This window comes from Tauraco erythrolophus, chromosome 23 (genome assembly GCF_009769465.1).
Source record: "Tauraco erythrolophus isolate bTauEry1 chromosome 23, bTauEry1.pri, whole genome shotgun sequence".
NCBI lineage: Eukaryota > Metazoa > Chordata > Aves > Musophagiformes > Musophagidae > Tauraco > Tauraco erythrolophus.
In genome coordinates, this window is record NC_141487.1 from 4,536,376 (window position 1) to 4,553,239 (window position 16,864).

The following is a 16,864-nucleotide window of genomic DNA, read 5'->3' on the forward strand; positions in this document are numbered from 1 at the left end:
TTTTCAGAAAAGGCTTCCTAAAATACAGGTTTCCCTCCAATTTGAGTTGATACAAAAGAATGGGGCACTTCTTTGGTAAAATATTTCTGTATCAGTCAAGACATTACATTCCATTGCACAGTAATGCTGCAAAACTAGACAATCCTACCTGCATTTACATTTCCAAAAGCTTTTTTTCCCTTGGCACATCCAGTCTTCTGCGGGTTTTTTTTGCACAGCTATCTGGGTAGCTTCCAAACAGAACTCACTAATATCAAACCTCATTTTGTTTTCACATCTTTATGTCTTATAAACGAAAGGGCTTTGCTATATGATTCATAAGTCTGTTTTACAGTAAACTATTCTGCTCTGCCCTCTCCATTCTTGGCTATTCCAATTACTCTACTACTTACCGCGTCAAAGGAACAGTTTCTACTTTCAGGTGTATTTTCTTTACAGGCTAGAGGAGCCATCCCCAGCTGTCAAGCAGCAATGAATCTTCAGCCAAGTCATACTGTTTGCATCAGTTGGCCATTTGCCACTCTTATCTTTTTCTACATGTTAATCTTTGTCCTCATTTACAGTTTTTGATAGGAAAACATGCATATGATGTACAACTGGTTTCAAAATTACCACCATGGGTGAATAATATTCCTTCTACTCATACAGGCAATGAGGAGTTCCACTCAAACATTTCAGAAACCATGCTCATTAAACCTAAAAGGCAGTATGATTAACATTTACTTTATCTTAGTCAGCTCTTCAAAAAAGAGCTGACTAATGAGCATCCATTATCCATGTTTGTACGCCATCTTAAAAACCCATCCAAGTCATCTCCTTGGCTTTAGTCATTTCCCAAGTTACTTTGAAGAACACTTGACACTATACAGTCTGTTAGTTCCTAAGCAACCAAACATGCAGGTTACATTCTCTTTCTCGAATACCTGGACCCAAACTGGACACAAGAAAAATCATCATCTTCATTTTCTTCATCACTACTGTCCTCAGACACATCAGAAACGGCAAGAAGGAGGAGGGAGAAAGGGTTGTCGTATATACTACCACAACAAAAATGAAAAAGGCCATCAGATTTTTTAAGCCAAAAGAAAAAGTAAACGGTAGCTTTTTTTTGTAAGTCTGCCAAAAATCATCTTCTCTAAACATGCAGACAAGGGATAATTCCATGTTAGTGAAACCAAGAGTATACTAACATGCTCCGTTACACTACTGCAAGTTATTCATGTATCAAAACAGCACACTTTCACAAACCAGAAATTTAAACAGAATTTTTGAGACCTAATAAAAACTCTGGCTAGAGTGGGAATGTTTAGACAAGACCAAATAATAAGCATTATGATTCCAAGCTACTGAACTTTAAAGCAGTGGTCTCAAAACCTTACATGCTTGTTTCTCCCTCCTGCAGGGACTGAGGATTCCAGGGGCAGCCAACGGAGAAAACACAGTAGTACTTGGCCTGGCATACTGAAATAGGCTAATCTGTAATTTAAATCTATGCACTGGGGAATCAAATCTAACATGGTCCAGCAAGTAACAGCTTTTGACAAATCAACGAAGGTCCTACTGAGAAAACCCATTTCAGAGCAGGAGGTTTGGTTTACTATCCAGCAGCAGCAACTGAACAGAAAGCTAATAGCTTAACTAGAATGGAAGTAAGAAGAGGAAGAAATTAAAACAATATTACTACTTTTGAAGTAATTACAATACACTTCAAATGCTCGCAGAAGCAAGTTTAACATTTTGGCAAAGATGGCTTGTTAGCAAGTCAACGTATTAGCACAAACCAAAACACAGAAATCAACTCAGGGTAAGTAGGGTGAGCTCAGCACAAACGTAAGTTCTTCCAAATTGCATGATCATGCCACACCCTGCACAGCACATTAAAACACTTTTGTTCTTGTGAAATACCTAAATGGAATCCTGTTCAGTAAAGAAGAACGCCTGCGCAAGGTACTGGGTGAAGCAGTAAACAAAGGTGGACCCATTGTTGTGGGTCTCTGTCTGGAGGTGATGACTGGCATGGCTGGAGGGCTAGCAGCCATGGCTGGAGGACTTGGTGAACTAGATGGGATGGAAATGCTCAAGGAACGTGGGATGGAAGAAGCTGAAAAGCCTCCAGAATGGGCAACAGTGTATGGCCGGTACCTCGGAGAAGAAGGCTGCGTCCAAGAAGGGCTTGTTGCTGTGAGGTGAGAGCTGACAGTAATGGAAGGCACAGATGTAGTGGCAACTGAACTGGCTGGTGGGGTAAGAGATGAACCAGTCATTGGTACATAGCTTGTGAAATTGGTAGTAGGAGCTGGACTAGCCCCATAGAGACTAAACCAGTTACAGGGGAAAAAGAAAAAAAAAAAGCAACGATTTAGGATATGCAGAAAAAGGTTGAAAAAGATAAAACGAGCAAGAGAAGCCCTTGCCCTTCTGTTGACTCTTCAATAATTCTGCAGCTCACACACATTATTCCTTTTTACTACTGTTGAATCAAACTATGTCACAATCCACACACTTTTAAGTTAAGAGTCATAGCCTTCAATGATGCATGTTAGGGACATGTCTCAGAAGGAACCAGCTACACGGCTTTATCCTGTCAAATACACTTCTAGCCATGGCAACATCATAAAAAATGGTGAAACGGAGGGACATTCACATGAAAGAGTGAAGAACTTCAAAAACCTATTCTATTTATTGTTCTCGGGACATTTCTATGCCCCTCTCTCTTCTAGCCTACCAATCAACATTCAAGTGCAATCAGTGTTCAGTTACAATCAGAAGTCACCTGGATAATGAACTGGAGCCAAAGGAGCCCACATTACAGAACATAGGGCTGCTTCCTGGGTTAGAGCCCATGTTTAAGATCAGGCTTCTGTCAGGAGACCGGGCAGCTGCAGCAATTGGTCGTGATGTAGCTGTCAGGCTGGCAAACGGGTTTTCATCCCTTGACTGGGTGGACATCATCAGCACTTCCATCAAAATCTGCCCGATCAAGTCCTTAAAATCTGAAAACACTGTTAAGAGTAAGACAGTTAGTATCCTCCCCTACTGTCTTGATCTACACATTAGTCAGAGATTTCAACTAAAAAGGATAGTAATTTACTTCTCTGAATTAAGTGCTGCTTTTGGCAAAAACAATAGACTGACACATTTGTAACTATCACTGTCTACATGAACTCGGTTCTGGAATTACAGCTACCCAAAAATGTAACTTTTATGGAGAGTTCAAAAAATCATAGATGAACTAATGTTGTTGTTGTTGATTATTAAAGTTGTCTTGTCTGTCCCTCTCACGTTTGCCCACCCTGCTGTTGAGTTGGGTAAGTTGTGTCATAGAGAAAGGAAAGCAACACATGCACACCCCCCGCCGCACATGCCCACACAAAAAATAACAATTTTTAATTTGGTCACATCTTATAGCAGACATAAAATATAATTTGTTATATAAAATAATCAGGAATTCTTAGCTTATCAAGTTAACTGCTAAATGTCTATTACGATGCAAGACAACCCGTTAAATCAGTAAAAAATTTCTGAAAAAAAAAATAAAATCCAGCAACACCGCAACATCAGCACACTAGTTTGACACCAGAAAACATAACCAACGAGAGCACAGCAATTGACTAAAACAGAAGCCATGAACACCCAGTCCATGTTCCTTTTTCGGGATTCCATTTTCCTGCGACATCTGCTGCTAGCAGATGTTGACATCAAGCAAAGACCACAAGTAGGTGGCTCTGGCATTGTAGCAAAGAGAGAAAAAGCTAAAAATAAGATAGGAAATGTGCTGCTCAACTGAAACAACCCCTAACAACGGTAACAGCTCGGGTACCTACCTTCCTTTGGGTTCTGCTTAAACTGGGCAGAGAGTGAATTCAGGAAGATAACATCTCTGTCTCGGTCCTTCCAAGAGACTCTGAAGATCTTACAGACCAGCTGTAAAGCTTGCTCCTCAGATACTTCAGACCCAGACAGAGGTTCCTTGGTTGGGGGGGGTGGGGGTAAAATCAATTTATTTGCAATTGTATTAGTCAAGTCACAATCAGATGCAAGTCATCTTTAAATGGCTTCAGACTAACTCTTAATGGCAGATTTGGTATACTTATGAAAGAATATAGATATATTTGTCAAAATTTATTTGGAAAAAACCCTGAAGAAGCGTAAGAGATGCAGAAAAGATGTAGCAAATTCCCAAAACACATTCAAAAACAGTATACTACGAAGGGAAATCTAACCAAGATACCTATGATTGCTGCTTTAAGGAATTAATTGGGGATTCAAATTTTCATTATGCACAAGTATTTTTACAGTTTCTTGTAAAAACGAAAGCACACAAAGGAGCAAGCTTCTCGTAGTCTTTCCTGCTCTCAAATCTTTGCCCAAGATAAAGACATCTTTCACTTGAATGAAGTGAGGACAGGACAAAAGACAACAATCTGCCTTGTTCTCCTTTCTTGCAAAAAAGTAACATCATATAAATTGTGCTCAAAATAAAAGACTAGTTTCTCTAAAAAAATGCTACCATATATAGTGGCTAGCAAAGGTTAAATGGGAGGGTTCTGTCAATCCTAAGGCAGCTTTGAGTGCATGCCTGAAAAAATGGTGGAATAAAAAGAAATAAAACTCAAGTAGTTACCCTGCAATGTGAGGAGAGGTGGCATTTAAAAACATTTCCAAAACATACATGACAAGCCAGCAACATCACTGTCCTCCCCTACACTCTTCTACCAACACTGTAAAAGCAACATAATACACAAACCAGACAATTCAGCTGCATAGAATTTCAAAGATGGAAAAGTTTTAGCTTCCAGGCTATTTTCCTGCAAGAGCTCTCCTGAGAGAGTTGTAGATATTTACGAGACAAAAAACCTTCTGATATTTGACTAATACAAGTGGACATTGTACTGCTATGTATCATACTTCTTGAGAGAGTAATACTCTCTTCTTTTAGAAAAAATAAGTCAGTGAGGAAGAACAAAACGCAGATTGAAAAAATATATGGTTGCCACTAAAAAGTTTTTTTTTTCCCTCTTTAAATTTAGAGACCTCATAATAGCCACCATGCAAGTCTAGATTTATCAGAGATTTCCAGCAACTACCAGGACTGTACCTTTTTCAAAAGCTTTTGCTTCTACTTCTCCTGCCTATTTCAGCAAAGAAGGTTTTATTCCTGACAGCACTTCCAATGCAGATAAGTGAGGCAAGAAAATTTTTACTCACAATTGAGGACTATGCTGTCTCCTATCCACTTAACTTTTTGGTATCTCCAAATGAGTAAGAAGAATTGAACCAAGTCTGCAAAGCTTTATTTTACTTTCCACTGCTCCCCCCTGCCCTGCTTCAAGATTGTCCTTGATTCCAAGCTATTTATTTCATGGTAGCACAATGCAAGCTGTCCAACTGCCTGATTTGCAGCTAGGCATTGACTGGAAAGGATTCTGCAGCAGGGTTATTGCTACGTGGCTTTAAGCCAGACTTTTACCAACTGACCTTATTACTGACAGTGCAGGAATAAACAAAGGCACCTAATGAGCACTGCAGGAATTGTTGTAGAAACTTCTCTCCACTACACTAACGTTCCATTTCTTTATGGCTTTATTTCACATGGGCTTAAAATGACAAAGAGGACAGTTTCAGGAGTGAATTAGAGCTTTGTACTTGCTTGCTTTCTTTTTCTACTTTAAAGGGTTCTATCACCTGCCTAAACCTTGACAGCTAAATATTCTTATTTATTTTCTTACAATATCATTAAGAAAATCTTACTACATAGCACTACTTCAGCATACTTAACATCTGAGGCAGTACTTTGTTAGTAGACCTCCAAACGCTACACAAATAAGCTGCAACAATCTTCAGAAGTGTCTCAAGAAATATTTCTTCAGGCCTACTGCACACTAAAAAATTAGATCTGGGCATTAATAGGTTGCTCTTCTAGGATATGTAACAAAAACATTTTCTTCAGAGTTTTCAAATACCATTCATAAACCAATCTGAGATAGTTGAAATGCAGCTTTGATATTGGAAGTTTTGACTTTTTTCCTTCCCACAAACTTTAATGAGGAAATGCAGTGAAGAAATTGCTCACAGATGACATCCGAGGGCTAGTTCCATCCTCTTGAAAGCACGAATTCAAAACACAGAGATAACTGAACTCGCTGCAAGCTAAAACTCTGCATCACTCCTCCGTGCAGCCAACGTAAACCAGACTAACCTTATCCGTCAGACTCCTCTTCTCCCTGCGATCATTCTCATCGACCTCCATGTTTTCAATTCCTGAATCCACATCTACCTGGGACATACTGTAGGTGGAAATAAGAGAAGAAAATTAACTTGTAGAAAGCTGCAGACAGTCCCCTGTAAGATGCTGACTGAAGGAGTGTCACCTTAAGTAAAAGTAGCAAAGAAAACCCAACGCAACAGGAACAGCCATATGCACAAACAGCAATTAGAATCACGAGTTGATAAATGCTTCTCATGTTACATATATTTTGAATTTGAGAAACACAATTCCGAATTTCTTCAGCAGGCAATACAAACTACACAGCTATCACATCCCATAGCCTTTTATTTTTTAAATAGAGTAGCTGAATTATCCCCACCAGACGTGCTCATCACTTCATGTCTAAGATAACGCTTTGTCTTTTATCACTTTAGGTCAGGAAATTCCATTAAAACCAGACTAGAAAAAGCATTACAGTGGTCTAAGCAGTGTGTCATTTTTAAGCATTAAACCCTATTGCATTAAAACAGCTGGAAGTGGGAAATGGTAGAATATTTCCTTTGTAAGTGGTTTTGACGATTAGCACTGCACAGCAAGCTGCATTTTTTACCTTTTCTCACAGGAGACACTATCAATATCCATGCTCTGAGACCGAGAGAGAGACTGAGATTGTGTTTCAAGGCTGTTAGATGGAGAACTGCTGAGTGAACTCACTCCTTCGCTGCTCTGGCTTCGGTGGGCTACTCCTAGAGAAAAGGCACCACCAGAATTACTACTACAGAGATGAGAAGGCACTACACAATTATTTGGCTGGAAAAGGAGAGGAAATACTGTTTTTCAATCCAGCTCTTAAGCATTCTTAGTAATGCATTAGGAAATAAATGTTAATAATATTCACATTTGACTACAGATAATCACATTTTCTACTTCCCCTTGCAGCAGCAATATAGGAATGCTTACCTGCATTACAACACAGAGAACAAAACTCAATTTGCATCCATGAGTAAGTCATCCTCTAAAGTCAGTCCCATCAGAACAGGACTTCACACCAGGTCATTACAATGGAGTTAACTTGCGTGAGAATACAGGACAAAAGTAATCTGAGTTATGATAGTCTTCCCAAAATTTACTGGCAAGTTATCAGTATTTTTCCTTCTCCACAAGAACAAAATAAGCATCCAAGAAGTCCTAACATGCACTAAATGCAACACCAGCAACTGGAGAGCAATACAAGGGCTTTGGAGCATGGCTGATGAGCATCAGGATATGAACAGATGGATTTACTCTGCAATGAAGACTTCTCCAGAGAAGTGTTAGATGCTAGCACAGTAGGAGGAAAGTTACATGCATAAATCCAAATAGTGCAGAAAAAGCCTTGCATTCAATAACAATGCAAGCTGAATGAGTTCTACAAGCATCTAAATGGAGAGGGCTCTTGAGCGTAGTCTATTCCTAAAATTTGTGCCTAGTGACGCTGTTCAAAGTCATGATTTATAATAAAGCAGCATTCATTGCAAGCTGCAACTTTAGTTTTATCAGTATCAGGTATTTGCATGTCAGTAAACAGACTCCTTGGAGGAGAAAAAAGGTATTTGTCTGGCTGTTTAAAAAGCAAGCAGCAGTGGGTTTTACTCCTTTGGGTTCTTTTGCCTGCAGTTTACAAGACATTCCTCAAACATTACTAGGTTTCAGGTGAGAAGTGTAAAACCAGATTCACAACCTATTTTTAAATTCCAGCATCAGCTGTATTTCAGCATTACTACTGAAGAGTGCAAGCTTGTCCCACATTTGTGGCAGCAACACATTCTGAAATTAAAAGTGGGGGCAGCAAAACAGAACAAATAAGGATTATGCTCTCTGACACAAGCTGCTTGTTTTCAAATATCCTTCCTAAAGGTTTTCCAGGTCTTGAAACAAATCATTTTACAGAACAAAACTGCAGAAGCCAGAAAAATCCCATTTAGAAGACAGTTTGCTGAAGAACAACTAGATATTCAGCATGGGAAGCAGGAAAAGTTGCTTCATTCTACTGCTTTGAAACACCTGTTTTACTTCCCTGGGTATAAAACCAGTTTGTATTTAACTCATTATATTAGGCTGGAAATTAGTCAGTATTAAGAAAACACTCAGATCTTCAAATAAAAAGTAGAAAAGATGTGCAAGGTAAAATTAATTTGCATTGGTATTCAGAAAAGAATTTAACAAGCAGATTGTCCAAACACCTATTTCTATAACTGATGTAAAAGCACCCTAAGATATAGCAGGACACCACAGAACACATGTAACTTGCACATACCACAAAATATTTGCTAAATATAAGTTTTACTCAGTTTTGTACAAAGCTTTATGCTTCGGTTAGTAACTTTAGGGCTGTAGCTGGGTATTACCATTCATTCATTCATGAACAACATTCAAACAACGTTCTTGAGCCCATTAGGTTTTCAGTATGAAAAGAAAAACAGAAATTGGAACCAAGATACTCCAAGAAAAGTTAGATTTTACTTAACCACCTATTTGTCAATATTAAACATCAGCAAATATTTCACCCAGGAAGCAGGAAAATGTCAAGAAAAACTCCATTTCAGTTCTCAACAGCTATTTCCTCCGGCCCCGAAATTTTAGCAATGCCTATTAAAGCTTTGACACTGAAAATCCTTGCACGAGGCACAAGTTCCTCCACAAAACCAAGAACACAGGAATATCAAGCAAAGCTGCTCAGGTCAACCAGGTTAAATAAAAGCAATTTCTAAAAGCAGAACTTCAACGACGTGGTTTCCCTCGAGATAACACCCAGCAGAAACATGCTGTCCACAGCAGGGAATGCTGACTTCGGCAGCGTTTTCCAGCATGCCACTGATTCAAGATATCCCAGTTACACTCTTGTTTTCCTTCAGTACATCCCCAAATATAAACGGGTAGTCTTCCTTGAGTCTTTCCTCTCTCCTCCTCCCTCTTCCCAAACAAAAAGCTAGCTAAGTCAGTGGACAAAGAGACCAGAGCAAACCTGGCTGATCAAGGTGAACTGCATCGTTCTATGATGCCTTGGGGTCTTACTCCCACCGTCAGGACAGTGTGCTTTAACAGTTACACTGCAAAACTCATTGATAGGCCTCTTCAAACTGTCCCACCTACCACCTTTTCCCAACAAGTCTTCCAGAATTCACTTCCATCTGTACTTTGCTGGATCAGGTATACAATAAAATACCCGCCACCTGAAGTTCCAGTTTTCATTTGAACAAAAAAAAAAACAACCAACAGCATATAGAGACATGCAAAAATTACGAAGACCACACACAGTGTGAGGCTGTCATTGATACACTGGTTTTAGGCCCTCCAAAATATACACAAAAGAACCATATTTTCCATTAAATTGATGCGTAAGTCTGATCTCATCGTGCCATGCAACTTCCTATACAAATGGATGCTCACAAGGACATCATACTGCAGGGGTTGCTCTCTGCATGTCCACATGAATTGAAATCCTCTGCAGTCATTTTAGGCTACTGCTCAAAGGAACTCCTGCAAACCACACAGCGTTAGCTGAGTCTTCACTTACGCTACATGAATACAGCAGCTAATCAGTTGTGAACACTTTTTTCCTGATTTATCCCCCAATTTAACCATATCTCTTACCCTGGTGTGAAAAAAACAGTATTATTAAACCGCTGCAATGCGTGGCACCGTGGGAAGCAAACAGTGACTAGGGAACTTCTGTTCCTGATCATCCAATAATCTAGTCTGCACAGTCAGGCACTGTGCAGTGCAGACAGATGAGCTCTTAAAACAGAAGTCTCTAAGGTCTTAGCTACCTGACTCCTTCAAATCATGATAAATCTGTCTGCCAATACACAAATATTTCTACCTTCAGGTAGTTTGCACACCTCCTGCTCTACTTGCATTATCGTTAATACAGCTGTGCACTAAGACGGATCAGAACCTCACCTCTTTGAAAACCAACCAGTTATTTTCCCTCAGTCAGTTTTCACCAGGATTAAGCCCATGATCCACCTCACCACCCAGTTGCTATGGACAGCAGAGGGAGAGGCAACGAGAAATACTCCTTTCAGCCAGAGTCAGGCCTAAGATGGGTTAAAATAATTATAGGATGCGTGAACAGAGTAAGTGACCTCTGCACTGTTCTTAAAAAAAGTGTCACCTTTGCTTCTGCATTGCTGTCTGTAATCATGAGGACAATACACAGTGTTAAATTCCATCTGCAATGAGCTTTTCTCAGGAAATGCTTTTAATAGCTTTTATCTGTCCTGCTTTGGATGCAAGGCAACAAAATAAGCAGGACGGAGACACTTCTAGGTATTTTGGAACAGCACTGTAATTAAATGACAAGATTTAAGCTTGTAAATTACTGTACTTGCCAAAGGGAAAAATATAACATTTCAGAAAGCAAATTGGTAAATAGATAAAGAATTCTGCATGCTTACCAAATTATTAGAAATAATATTAAAAACCTGTTTAAAACAATCTTGAATATTTGTTTTGCGATTGGTTTTGTGAACCTCTTAGCTTAGTAACACAACATGCAAAACAATTTAAGTTTTCAGATAAAGATCATAACGCTGGAAAACATGCCAATTTGTTTTGATTTCCAAGAGAGCCAACTTGAAATAAAAAGTTTGAGTTTTTTTAGGTCAAAAGTGGTATTATGTATAAGATCATAGTCTTCGCCTCTCTGCAGAGCAAACCTCCCAACTTTCCATGCTTTCTACATTTGTCTGATTTTAATAAATCAGGTATTATTTTTATCTTCTGAAATAAATATCATTTGTAAACATCCTACTTGTATTCACTCCAGTAAATACTGAAATTGGCCAAGTCATACAAAAGAGAAAGCAAATACTTTATGCTTCCGTTGACAACGCACAGCCACAGCCTACTATTTTCAATTGTGCCAAATGCTAGTAATCAAAGATCAAAAGTGAACTTGGGACTGACGGTTAAAAGGTACCTAGAAACAAAGCAATAAAAACTGTTGCAAGACTTGGAAGGGTTTTTTTCCCCGTCTCCTTGATAGATTGGCTTTCTTTTCTGTAATACTATGCGATATTAAACTGTACTACAAACTTCTTCAAGCTTTGGTAACCCATATTTTAAATGCCATTAGTTTACTTACACCTGGGAAAAAATTGTATCTAATCATTTATTATTTAGAAAATGAAAACAGAAGTAATGTCATTCACCGTTTTAGCATGTTTCTTTCTGAAAATTATTTTTAGTAACAGCAGAAACAGCACCCGTAATCGTGTTCGTGTTCTAAAGATACGGAGTTGCACAGTAACTTTCAGCAGACACACGATAATCATTTTTGTCACCAACGTGTCAGCCCACCTGATGCACCAATTGGAGAGGTAGCTGGGGTCATGCTGTGGACATTTAGGCCGAGACTATGGGATGGCCCCGGGGCTGCTGCTACTACAGGTGGTCCAGGGGGGGTCTCTCGCTGTGGTGACGTAAGTGGCGTGGTAGGTTGGGAAGATGGTCCACCTGCCAACCGAGCAAGGCGCCTTCGACGGATCTGCACAAAGGAAACGAAAAAAGAGCAAATAAACACGTTTGCTGGCACCTACATGTGCCCGGGCACCCCATGGCTGCCCTTCGCCCTCCTGCACTGCAGGGGTGCTCACTCCTGCGAAACTGCGAACGCAGAAGCCTTACTTGATAACCTGCTAAACGGAGTCCAGTCTCGCTGCCGTTCCTCTGATCTGCGTGACAACACTAAATATCCTTGATGCTGACATTTTAAGCACGTGTTTGCTGCCTCGGAACACCGTTTGCACAGGAGAATGCTGTGTTTGCCCCTCGGAACGGTTGTGTAAGACAAGCTTAACGCTTGCTGCTCAGGATTTCAAAACCTGTAACGCTCCTCCCCACTTATTTTGGCACTTGATGAAACAAACTGCATTAATCTGATAAAAAGGACAATATGAACATGACCTTTGCCTCAATTTCACACCACGTGATACTAATGGAAAGTTATTGAAGACCACTGTCCGAGTTCATCTGAAACAGACCTGCAACACTAAAAACTTACAATTCATCTACTGGACAGTAGCAGCTTGGGAAGTAAAGACAGACAGCGATTAACATCCTGTCATCACCGAGAGACATTCCACCACACAGAATTTTAACAAGTTTTTCTGTTACTAGTAAGACAGAAAAGTGCCTGTATTCCAAATCTGACTTCGGAAAACTGTTATGAACTTATTTATTAAAATTAGCATGTGACCATTAACTATACACGAGAAATAAATTCTGTGAAAATAAAACTTTTAAAACTCTTTATTTATAAGCATAAATTAAAACCAGGAAATAAATTACTTATTATTACAGGCCACCTCAGAGGATCTGTTCCTAAAGCTTACATCTCCAGCTTGAAATAGGCCAGCACAAAATAGAAAGTATCGTATTTGATGGTGGCCACTCCCGGCAAAAATAAGCAATTCTTGTTATTCCCTCTTCGCCCTATGATACTCAATCACTGCGTGCAATGGATCAGTTTTCATTTCTGCTCATAATCCTAAAGAACTGCCAAGCAAGTGAAAGAGTGAACAAAAGATCTGTGTCAATTCAATGTCTGTGCTACATGACTGCAGTCACTTAATGGCCTGGGAAACCTACTCCAACGGTAAGAAGAACAGATCAAATTAAATCAGACTTCAAAACCTGTGGGAAAAGTGTCTGGAACTACATCTCCCTCTATGACAGGTGTCAACATAGGAATGTGCAAGGCAGCTAAAAAATAAATTCCTTTTTTTCCTGTTCTTAAGATTAAAAAAAAAAAGGTTATGATTATAATGTCTTAATCCCTCCTCCTTGTCAAGCAAAATAGGGGAGCTTATTGCATAAATAAATTGTTTAGCTTTGCCATAAATAGAAGCTCTATATAGTAGGATCTCTAGTTTTTTAAAAATATCTTGATTTTTCTCCACTTATATCTTAATATTTCAGCTGTTTATCTGAAAAAACTGCAGAACTATCTTCACCCCTCAGAGGCTCACATGAGAAAATGTCAGCCACACGTCCCAATATCCATTGTCCCTATTGCTGAATCCAAATACAGTTCAAAGCTGTATCAAAAATATTATCAGTAAAACAACCTGGATGAATTGTAACTTCTTTGAACTAAGGCACTGAATTCAAGTTTTAAAAGCTGTTTCCTTGCCATTCAACTGATCTATAACCGTGTTTTTCAGATAAAGGAATGGCAGGGAGGAACAGAAAAGAAAAAAGGTAAATACAAATACACACGCAAACAGCCCATATATGCAGAAGCGGCTGAGGGAGAAAGAAGATTAATTATGTAAAAAGAAAAATAAATGTGATGTGAAACTTTTCCACAGCTGTTCCTATACATTCTTGCTAGCTAGATCCAAATCTGATGTTAAGAAAGAACTATGTGAAGAGAAAAAGGGATAGATGATAATCAATACATTTATCAATTTACTCTCAAATACAAACATTGATTATCCAAACAAGGTTATACCCCTCACAAGGTACGATTTGCACAAATTCTCTCCATCACCTCCCAGTTTCAAGCAGATAATTGAGGTCACTTGTGCCACTCAGCATTCCTTCACCTACAGCACTAAGCTAGATCAATGCCTACGTTACACCAAAACCAGCTGCAACCACCACTGTTGAAACAGGAGGACACCAAGACCAACTTTCTGCCTTGTATTTGTCACTCTTAGTCCCTCAACCACCCATCTTTCTCATGGACCAATCCCCCAGACTGTAACCTGCCTTGAAAAAAAACTCTGAAAAGGCCGTGGAACAAAGAAATGTCTGCACAGATGCCACACAGCTTTGAGATAAAACACTGCAATAAAAACGAACACAAAATTTTTCCCTGCCCCTTTAAGGATGACAGGCAAATTATGCTTATCCTCCCTACTGCTGAACAAATTAACATTAAAATATAAACAAACTCTGAATATTTTTTCCACTGAAAGAGACAGTTTTCACAACTGAGGGCACATTTAGCAATTGTTAAAGTACCAGATCCCGTTCCTAGAGACCTTGAACATGAGCTGTCATGTTCCTCCAGGTTTACAGAAAATCGTGGCAGAAATCTAAAATTTGATCTGAAGATCGAAAGTTTTAAGTGAGAGAGAAAAAAGAGGAAAAACAAAGATATTACGCTAGAAAGGCAAAGGTGCAGGCTGAAAGAAGTTTGTGAATTAAATTACCTATCAGTGACAAGTTATTTGGTACTAATTATCACACAGGTTATGGAACAAAATGCTCATCTTCCCCACGGAGCACAACTCCCTAACGCACGGGTTACAAGGTTAATAAAGAATCGAATTGGTTGAATGGAAAAAGCACATTGGTTTTTAATCAGTGAAGTTTTTGCTGGACACATCTGGACTATGTCTTTGAGTAGTAGTTTCCAGAAATACATTTTTGGTCTTACTGGGCTTCTTAAAAGCTGTTAGCTGGACAGACCACAACAAACAATGTAAAAATAGCACGCTGTTAAAGACTGTTAACTGGTAATTTAATTCTGCAGCAGAGCAATACAGAGGCAAGCAGCAAGACGGGTCCCTCAGGCTCACACATGCTCAGTTAAAGAAAAACCCTGCATCCACGCCTGCTTTAGTGGCAACTGCTTGGTGAGACTCTAAGGAAATTTTTTTATTCTACCATATTCGTAGGAGTTCCAAATCTGTACAATAAAGGGCAATTTGAACAGATTTATTTTTCTTGTATTCATCAGAGCATGTTAAATTGCTTTAAGAAATGCTTCATTTTCTAGTGACACTGGTCATAATTCTACGCTCAGAAAATACAACTCAAAAGTCATCTAAATGTTAAAAAACGCTAAGCTCACACATCATTCCTTCCCACCTTACGCCACATTTGGCTTGATTCTGCTTTTTTCTATGCAGTCTCTATTGTCATTTTTTGCTATCTCACTCATGCTAAAACTCACACAATAAACTGGAATTTTCTTTTATCCCCTCCTAAAGATTTTAGCATGATCTGTAGTGATGACAACTTCTAGCACTTTAACAAAGTAAACACAGAAAATTTCAGTGAGAGACACTGTTGACAGCAGTGGAAAATACCTTCTTGAAGCTAAAATATATCTTATAATGCCAAAGCCATTATCAATTACAGCTGTCTCTCCTCTTTTTAAGTTACAACCTGTTAATGTTATACTTAATTATGGTTCAATGTAAGAAGATAATCTAATCTACAAGAGGTCTGCAATTAATTTCAACTTTAGTTAAGTGTTTTTTTCCCCTTCAGTCACTGCAATCACCTAAAAAAAGTCAGCTTTGAACAGTCCTGATTGAACAGTACCAGAAACACATAGAAAAACTTGAGTCACTTGAGATAAACATTCTGCCAGAAAAGGTGGATGAGTCCCTACTGGAGAACTCATTTTCTGCAGCCTCAGTTCCAGGATGCAGTGTTTTGATGATGTCAGTAATTTGCTGAAGCAGTGACACAAACAAGCTTGCATAGGTTAAATAATTCTGAAATTAATCATAAAACACCTCATAATCAGATGCAGTTTAACAATCAGAAGAACCGCATGTAAACAAAGCACTGATGAAATACACCTATAAAATCAGAGATGCCTTTTCACAGTAGAAATTATAACACTAGCGTCCTATCCCACTCTCCTCAACCTGGGAATCGTACTCCTTTCCTCCATGCTTCCATAGAGTACGACCACCTTCATGTAAGTAAACAGCATGAAGCATTTCCTCCTAGTTCCTGCTGCAACATGGTAGGATTGCTAAATCATGATGTACAACGTTATCAAAAACATCCTAACTTTTTGGAATACAAACCTGAGCGACAACAGAAGCCACCTTGCTCTACAATCCTACCATAAGATACGGCACAGAACAAAACCAACTTATTTTGATCCTTGCTAGAGTATAAGTATAGGAACGAGCCTGTGCTGCAGCTGGTCCTGTGCAACACACTTAAATACAAAAATATTATTTTAAAGAGATGAGGGAAGACTTGAAGTTGTACATGACTTGGGCATTGCACTGGGCCAGTGGAAAACTCCCTATATCCTGATCAGTACCACAAGAGAATTCATTTGGGAGTCCTCCAACATACAAGCAAAACATAAGACCTTAGTCTAAGCAAAAAAAAAAAATTAAAACAAAAAAAAGGAAAATACCACATTTAGAAGGAAAAAAATGGAAACAGTTCACATTATTCAATGTCAGGTGTTTGTCGATCACAACACCTAAGTGTTCTATAAGTTCTTAAGTGAAATAACAAGAGGTTGAATTAATAAAAAAGAAGTAAATCAAAGGAAGCACTGGAAAACTGGCAAGTCTGTTGCAAACTGTTTCAGGCAGAAATTATATTAAATATAAGACACACCCCTTGCTTTTGAGCAAAGACACTGAGGAAGCAAGATTTTAAGTGCTTTCTACGTTAAAAAGGAGGAGGTTTTTGTTAAATCGCACACAGAGAACACGTAAAACGCCCAGCGTTGAACACAGCAGAGAGACATCCTCCAGACAAAGCCGACCTGGCGGATGGAAGCAAAAAGCAAACAACTGCCCAGGAGAAACGCAACCCACCCCCACCCAGCAGCCAGGCGGCCGCGGGGCAGGGACAGCACGGAGCAAGGCGGGACGCGAAAAACACCGAGCGCAGGCA

At 39.1% G+C, this 16,864-nt stretch overlaps 1 protein-coding gene across 3 annotated transcripts in view; it reads right to left on the bottom strand.

The window, feature by feature from the left end:
• Nucleotides 1-16,864, bottom strand: part of UBE4B (ubiquitination factor E4B) — a 39,781-nt gene that overhangs the window by 22,652 nt on the left and 265 nt on the right. Inside the window, exons 2-8 of one of the 3 annotated variants that reach the window (XM_086625815.1) lie at nt 11,552-11,738; nt 6,819-6,954; nt 6,200-6,287; nt 3,825-3,969; nt 2,774-3,002; nt 1,906-2,316; nt 924-1,037 (exon numbers count right to left, since the gene is read on the bottom strand). In XM_086625815.1, coding sequence (XP_086481941.1) covers nt 924-1,037; nt 1,906-2,316; nt 2,774-3,002; nt 3,825-3,969; nt 6,200-6,287; nt 6,819-6,954; nt 11,552-11,738 — 1,310 coding nt within the window. The remainder of the gene's footprint in view (nt 1-923; nt 1,038-1,905; nt 2,317-2,773; nt 3,003-3,824; nt 3,970-6,199; nt 6,288-6,818; nt 6,955-11,551; nt 11,739-16,864) is intronic. The other 2 variants (XM_086625816.1, XM_086625817.1) reach the window with 2 other exon arrangements.